This window comes from Chiloscyllium plagiosum, chromosome 11 (assembly GCF_004010195.1).
Source record: "Chiloscyllium plagiosum isolate BGI_BamShark_2017 chromosome 11, ASM401019v2, whole genome shotgun sequence".
Classification (NCBI taxonomy): Eukaryota; Metazoa; Chordata; class Chondrichthyes; order Orectolobiformes; family Hemiscylliidae; genus Chiloscyllium; species Chiloscyllium plagiosum.
The window spans coordinates 93,775,870-93,784,583 of NC_057720.1; the positions used below are offsets into that span (position 1 = coordinate 93,775,870).

At 45.8% G+C, this 8,714-nt stretch overlaps 1 protein-coding gene across 1 annotated transcript in view; it reads left to right on the forward strand.

Moving 5' to 3' along the window:
* The first annotated feature begins 278 nt into the window (after window positions 1-278).
* LOC122554086 (probable voltage-dependent R-type calcium channel subunit alpha-1E) overlaps window positions 279-8,714 on the forward strand; it is a 169,915-nt gene continuing 161,479 nt past the window's right edge. Inside the window, exons 1-2 of the mRNA XM_043698538.1 lie at window positions 279-379; window positions 1,110-1,249. Of these exons, the coding sequence (XP_043554473.1) occupies window positions 287-379; window positions 1,110-1,249 (233 nt within the window). The 5' untranslated portion in view covers window positions 279-286. The remainder of the gene's footprint in view (window positions 380-1,109; window positions 1,250-8,714) is intronic.

Consider the following 8,714-nt stretch of genomic DNA (forward strand, 5'->3'; position numbering starts at 1 on the left):
ACAGACATTTCTTCAAACATCTAGTTTCCTTGCAAGACATTCTAGTCGATCTATAGATTGCATCATTTGCTTAATTTCCTTCACATTTTACTGGAGGGAGGATATTGGAAGGGTACATGTATCAGGAGGCAGTGCTATATTGGAAGTGTACGTGCCTCTGGAGGGAGACTGGTGGTAGCGGACATGGAGAAGTATGTAAGAATTATGATCTGTCTCTGATTTTGTGCATTGCGTCTTTGCAATTCCTTGTCGAGTTCACCTTGACTCTCTCACTCCATTCGAATATATGATCTTGGCGACGATTATTGCCAACTGCGTTGTACTGGCCCTGGAGCAGCACCTCCCCAATGGAGACAAGACGCCCATGGCCAAGAGTCTGGTGAGTCCACTGCTTGTGGAGCAAGGGGAAGAGGGACGGAAAAGAGCTGGGAGGGGAGAGGGAGAAAGTAGGATGAGGGGCAAGTGGATGGTGTGGAGGGGGGGAGGAGGTGTGGATGATTGGGTGGAGGTGGCAGATTGAGGGAGTAACAGTAGAAGAGTGCAGAGGATGGAAAAGACAGTCCTAATGAACTGGGTGTGAAACTGGAGTAGGGAGGAATGGCAGGGAAGGGAGTGAGGGTTTAAGGATCTGGAGTGGATGAGTGAGGTGGTGGATGTGGGTCAGAATTTCAGGAATGTGGGAGCTTGGGGAGAGTGACAAGATGGAGTTAGAATCTGAGATTTGATGTGAGTTGGGGCTGGGTGGGGTTTCAAATTCTGTGAGGGTTGCTGGTGGAGGGGGGAGAAGGTGTGGGGCTGAGGTATTGATAGTTGGACTCAGAATTATTCTCTTCTGACTGGTTTCCTTGGTGATGCCAGAATTGATTCGAAATTTTGCTTTGAAGATATAAATAGTTAAAAAGGACCATCCTCATTGAGACTGTTTTCCATTGCCGTGTTCTCTCTTTCTCTCTCTCTCTCTCTCCATCCATTTCTCCTTCAGGAACAAACCGAGCCATTCGAAATTTTGCTTTGAAGATATAAATAGTTAAAAAGGACCATCCTCATTGAGACTGTTTTCCATTGCCGTGTTCTCTCTCTCTCTCTCTCTCCATCCATTTCTCCTTCAGGAACAAACTGAGCCCTATTTTATCGGAATCTTCTGTTTTGAGGCTGGAATTAAAATAGTTGCACTGGGATTTGTCTTCCATAAAGGATCATACCTTCGCAATGGCTGGAATGTGATGGATTTCATTGTGGTTCTAAGTGGGTAAGTGACTGTGTCCAGCCCCCTGCTCCCAGGCAACATAGGACACATGAGCCTCTGCTATTGGCTGGTCTGATTGCATATGTCCCCCCACCTCCCCACCCCTGTTTCTCCCACAGCCATCTTGCATATTTCCTTGACCTCCAGTTGAAGTGCCCCGGAAGTTGTTTGAAGCCCTGCCCGGGCTTGAGATGATGCTGTGTTGTCCGGGTTCTTCCTGATGACCTTATATTTATTGCACCGATGCAGGTGACTTGAGAATGAACCTCATCATAATTGAAAAAAGCACTTTCAGAATATCCCCTTGTGAGAAAGGTATGGTTAGAATAACAGTCCCAGTCGGAGCACAGCCAGAGATTCTACTTTAGCCAAGCAATAACATTCAAAACTGTGTCAAGAGTCTTAACGTTTCGCCAAAGTTCACGAACTTACATTTTCCTGCAATAAGTTCCATCCTGTCAAGCTTTTGCCCATCTCATTTTATCGATAACCTTTGCAGATTCTTTACATCCTCATCTATTTTGCCCTCCTGTTTATTTTGTATTGTCAGTAAATTTGGATACATTTCATTCTGCTCCCTCCTCTAAGTCATTCATGTAGCTGGTAAATAATTGAGGCGGGAGGACTGATCCTTGTGGCACTCCATTAGTTACATCTTTCCAATCTGAAGAAAACCCATTAGTTCCGACTCTGCCTTCTATGTGTTCCCCCATTCTCAATCAATGGCCTAGTGATATTATTGTTTGGACCTGCCAATCCTGAGACCCAGGTAATGTTCTGGGAACCAAGGTTCAAATCCCACCACGGCCGATGGCAGAATTTGAGTCAAATCAAAAGCCTGTATGAGTGTAATGATAACCATGAAGCCATCCCCAATTGTCAGGAAAAGTCCATCTGGTTTACTAATGTCCTTTTAAGGAAGAAAGCTATTGTCCTTACCTGGTTTGGACTACTTGTGACTCCCGACCACAAAACAACATGGTTGACTTTAAATGCCCTTTGGACTGACAATGAATGCTGGCCTAACTAGCGATGCCCTCATCTCATGAACGAATAAAAAATAATCCATGCTAATATCCTCCATGCGACACAAAGCTGGGTGGCAGGGTAATCTGTGATGAAGATGTTGCAGAGCTTGTGAAATTCTCTGCCACAGAAAGCAGTTGACACTGAAATATTTAATGTTTTCAAAAGGAGCTAGATTTGGTTCTTAGGGCTACAGGGATCAAAGAGAATGGGGATAAGGTAGGAGCCGGACACTGAGCTGGATGATCAACCATGAATGACAGAGGAGGCTTGAAGGGCCAAATGGCCTAATTCCTGCCCCAATTTCTGATGTTTCTAAGTTGAATGAGTGGGAAAATGTAGTGCAGATGAAGCAAATCTGAATAATTCTGAGTTTGCGAAAACGGGAAGGCAAATTATTATATGAATGATGATAATGTGGGAAAAGGGAGAGGTGCTTAAGTGACCTGGGTGTCCTTGTATACCACTCACTGAAAGTAAGCATACAGGTGAATGGTGAAGAAGGTAAATGGTATGTTGGCCTTCATAGTGAGAGGATTTGAGGACAAGAACAATGATGTCTCGCTGAAACTGGATAGGGTCTTGGTGAGACCACACCTGGAAGACTGCAGTTTTGGCCTCCTTATCTGAGGAACGATATTCTGCTTATGGAGGGAGGGCAACAACAATTCATCAGATTGATTCCTGCTGTCCCAGGAATCACTGTATGAAGAGAGACTGAATAGATCTGGATAATACTCACCAGAGTTTAGAAGATTTGGAGAAATCAGATTGAAACCTAGAAAGTTCCAACAGGAATAGACAGAGTAATCGCTGGAAGTGTGTTCTTGGTGACTGGGGAGTCCAGAACCAGGGGTGACAGTTTAATGGCACAGGGTCAGCCTCTTGAAACAAATGCGCTGATAACTGTGTCCCACTGTTCCACAAGCCAGCACAAAATCTGTAAAATCCCAATTCAGTCTACAAGCTGACCCATTTCCCTGCCTTACTACTATTCAGGACAAAAACAGTCGCCGCAATGTTTCATTAGTAACAGAAAATAATTCTGGTTACTGTAACACAGTTATCTCAAACAAATGGCAAAGTAGAGAAGTGATTCCTTTTCTATTATTATGCTGTTTAAACTATACCCCTTTAAAAATCCTAAATATACACAAATATAAAAGATGCAGATATTATGAGGTGAAAGGTAAAACAAAGAAATGAGAAGGTAACTCAAACTCTGAAGTTCCAAAGTCCAGATCCTGATGATGGGATAAGTTGCCTCACACAGTTCCTTTTGATTTTTTTCACACAGATGACACTATGTTTTCTATAAAATGAAAGCTGTTGGTCAGTTGGTTAGACCTAGGACTCTTATGGTCAGAATTCTTCCTTTTAAGCATTCCTCATTTTCCTGTCTTTTCCCAACACAGGACAGGGAAAGAGAGATGGATGGATTAGATTAGATTCCCTACAGTGTGGAAACAGGCTCTTCAGCCCAACTAGTCCACACTGACCCTCCAAAGAGTAACCCACTTCCCTCTGACTAATGCACCTAACACTATGGGGCAATTTAGCACGGCCAATTCACCTGACCTGCACATTTTTGGACTGTGGGAGGAAACCCGCACAGACACAGGGAGAATGTGCAAACTCCGCACAGACAGTCACCTGAGGCTGGAATTGAATCTGGGACTCTGGTGCTGTGAGGCAGCTGTGCTAACCACTGCGCCACTGTGCCACAGTATTCTTTCAGTATGTAGGCTTTGGCTGTTTCTATTGTTCTTGCACTAATACCTTTGGTTGAGTTACAGTTTGTCACAAATTAGAGTGGTGCTGGAAAAGCACAGCAGGTCAGGCAGCATCCGAGCAGCAGGAAAATCGACGTTTCAGGCAAAAGCCCTTCATCAGGCAGGAATGTTGATTTTCCTGCTCCTTGGAAGCCACTCAAATTGTGGCTATCACGTCTTTTTAAAAAAAAGTCACATTATACTTTAGAATTGGGGTGGGATATCTGGTCAGCATGGATGGGTTGGACCGAAGGGTCTGTTTCCATGCTGTACATTTCTATGATTCTATGACTCTATACAGTTAAAAATATGAAGCGCTGGCTATTCAAGTTGCAAAATGCTTCTGGTATTTCTGTTATAGCAGTCCAACTTCCATTTCAGTTTATTGTTCCAAAAAATGAAAAATGTCTCTTACTGTTTTAGCAACACTTGTGCAGGATTAGCATTGGTCAGGAATCCCCTGACTCTTGGTGCAGGAGACACTTGTGCATCTGTTACATCCAAGTGCGTTTGCACACAGGGATCACTGTCACATCTCAACTAAAAGACAGCACCTCTGACTGTGCAGACATGCCGACCATGCATGGCTTTCCCTTGGCACAGACTTTCTGACCACGCTCCCTCAGCGCTGACCCTCCGATTGTGTGTGGCACACCCCTAGCACTGACTGTCCGACTGTGCGTGACGGTCCCTTGGCGCTGCTCTGGGAGTGTCAGCCTGGATTATGTTCTCAGGTCTGAGATGGGACTGGAACTCGTGAATGTGACCCAAAGGTGAGGATATACCCTTGAATCTACAAATGAAATGAAACCTGCAAATGATTGCTTTGTGTGCCGTGAGCTTCCAACTTAGGGCTCCAAAAAGATGTGCAGGTCAGGTGAATTGGCCATGCTAAATTGCCCGTAGTGTTAGGTAAGGGGTAAATGTAGGGGTATGGGTGGGTTGCGCTTCGGCGGGTCGGTGTGGACTTGTTGGGCCGAAGGGCCTGTTTCCACATTGTGATGTAATCTAATCTAAAAGCCTCTGTGAAGTTGGAATAGACAGGAAACTTCAAACAGCCCCTTCCTAAAGGCTTGGTAGCAAAGGTTTCTCTTGCCTGACAGTGCAGTGAGGTGCCAGGTGAGGTTGGCATCTCACTGGTGCCACTGTTTCCTGGAGCTCTAAGCAGATGCTGTGATATCCTTCATGAACTATGAGCTCTTTGGCTTCGAGCTAGGGCCTCAGCATGTGTCTGCACACGCTTTCAACCCTGAGATTTCAAACACCACCACATAATCAGCGTATTGAAGAATTTCAAAGCCCCAGTGCCAATCAGCTGAGAGGCTGCAAGCCAGACTCATTTTACCGTCATGTGCAATTATCCTAAATTAGCTTTCAATATAGAGCAGGATTCTCCGAACCAGCAGCCACCAGATAGCTGATTAGGCTCTGTACAACAGCTTACTGAGTACAGGGAATCAATCTCCGTTCCAATTAACATCACAGTGCCAGTGATAACGGGAGCAGCTGGCTCTGTCAGACCATAGGATAATCTGCACCAGTGGCTGACTGGATTCAGAGAGGCCTCCAATGAGAAAAGCCGGCCTTGCGCCCAGTTCTGACCAGGCAGTAGAAAACCACAATGCGACTGGGTTTCAACACATCCTGCTTCAGATTTCTCACTCTGTGGCAATCACCATGTTCCCAGGTTAATTTAGGCCAGGATTATCCAGATCTATCCAGTCTCTCTTCATACAGTGATTCCTGGGACAGCAGGAATCAATCTGATGAATCGTTGTAGGGACCATTCTAGGTCTGGTATCAAGAGTAGTTCAACATCAAACTTGCAGGACAGGGACAGCATGGGGTTAGATGCAGAGTAAACCGCCCTCTGCATTGTCCGCAGCAAATAATCCCAGGACAGGGACAGACAGGAGTTTTACTCTCTATCTAACCCCTCCGCACTGTCCTGTCACAATGACCTCATGCATGACAGAAAGCCACACAGACAGTCACTTGAATTGTTGACGAGTTGAGTGTGTTTCTCTTCTATACGTTTTGTTGTCTCTGTCCTGATCCCTATCACTCAGCATTTTGCTCCTCTCTGTGTCTTCATCCTTCTCCTTTTTCCTTCATTGTCATCCTCTCTCTTATTTTGCATTGTTTGTGAGGCATTACTTGCTGCGCTTCACTCTGTCTCACCTTCTCTCTGTCTGAATTAGTTTCTCTGTTCCCTTTTGCCTCTCCCATTAAATCTACATCACCACACTTTCATTTAATGTGGCTCTGGCAGAGAGACAGCACTGTCCACAAGACCATTATCGATGGCTGACTGATAGGCCATTCAGTCAGATTTGCACCTCCTTGATCCCAAAGGGCTGGGGATCTCCCATTAGGTTGTGCATCTGCTGGCAATTGGGAGGGGGCAGAGTAAATACTGCTGTGAGCACTCCAATCCACACAACTATTTTAGGGGATATCATTACCCCAACACCTGTCACTGGGGGATATCATTACCACAACACCTGTCACTGGGGGATATCATTACCCCAACTTCCATTACCATGACAGATATCATTTCCCCAACACCCATCACGGTGACAGATATCATTACCCCAACAACCATCATCATGACAGGTATCATTACCCCAACACGTATCACTGGGGGATATCATTACCCCAACAACCATCACGGTGTCAGATAACATTACCCCAACACCCATCACCATGACAGGTATCATTATGCTAATACCTGTCACTGAGGGATATCATTACCCCAACATCCATCACCATGACAGGTATCATTATGCTAATACCTGTCACTGGGGGATATCATTACCCCAACACCCATCACCATGACAGATATCATTACCCCAACACCCATCACCATGACAGGTATCATTATGCTAATACCTGTCACTGGGGAATATCATTACCCCAACATCCATCACCATGACAGATATCATTACCCCAACACCCATCATGGTGACAGATAACATTTCCCCAACACCCATCACCATCCATCATGGTGACAGATATCAATACCCCAACACCCATTACCATGACAGTTATCATTACCCCAACACCCATCACCATGACAGGTATCATTACCCCAACACCTGTCACTGGGGGATATCATTATCCCAACAACCATCAACGTGACAGATATCATTACCCCAACACCTGTCATTGGGGGATATCATTACTCCAATACCCATCACCATGACAGGTATTATTATCCCAACACCCAACACCGATATAGATATCATTACCCCAACACCGAACACCATGACAGGTATCATTACCCCAACAAACATCACCATGACAGGTATCATTGCCCCAACGCACAACACTGTGACAGTATCATTACCCCAACAACTGTTACTGGGGTATATCATTACCCCAACACCCATCACCATGGCAGATAGCATTACCCCAACGCACAACACCGTGACAAATGTCATTACCCAACACCCATCACCATGACAGGTATCATTAACCCAACACCCATCATCGTGAGACATATCATTACCCTAGCATCCAACATTGTGACAGGTATCATTACACCAACACCCATCACCGTGACAGATATCATTACCCCAGCACCCATCACCATGACGGGTATCATTACCCCAACACCTGTCACTGGGGGTTATCATTACCCCAACACCCATAACCATAACAGGTATCATTTCCCCAACACCCATCACTGTGACAGATATCATTACCCCAACACCCATCACCATGACAGGTATCATTTCCCCAACACCCATCACCATGACAGATATCATTACCCCAACACCCATCACCGTGACAGATATCATTACTCCAACACCCATCACCATGACAGATATCATTACCCTAACACCTGTCACTGGGGGATATCATTAGATTAGATTAGATTACATTACAGTGTGGAAACAGGCCTTTCGGCCCAACAAGTCCACACCGACCCGCAACCCACCCATACCCCTACATTTACCCCTTACCTAACACTACGGGCAATTTAGCATGGCCAATTCACCCTACCTGCACATCTTTGGACTGTGGGAGGAAACCGGAGCACCCGGAGGAAACCCACGCAGACACGGGGAGAACGTGCAAACTCCACACAGCAAGTTGCCTGAGGCTGGAATTGAACCCGGGTCTCTGGCGCTGTGAGGCAGCAATGCTAACCACTGTGCCACCGTGCCGCCAATTACCCCAACACCCATCATCATGACATATTCTTACCCCAACACCCATCACCGTGACAGGTATCATTACCCAACACCTGTCACTGGGGAATATCATTACCCCAGCATCCAACACCATGACAGGTATAGTTACCCCAACACCCATCACTGTGACAGGTATCATTATGCTAATACCTGCCACTGGGGGATATCATTACCATAACATCCATCACCATGACAGATATCATTTCCCCAACGCACAACACCGTGACAGATGTCATTACCCAACACCCATCACCATGAGAGATATCATTACCCTACCATCCAATATTGTGACAGGTATCAACAAGTCCACACCGACACGCAACCCACCCATACCCCTAAATTTACCCCTTACCTAACACTACGGGCAATTTAGCATGGCCAATTCACCTGACCTGCACATCTTTGGACTGTGGGAGGAAACCGGAGCACCCGGAGGAAACCCACGCAGACACGGGGAGAACGTGCAAACTC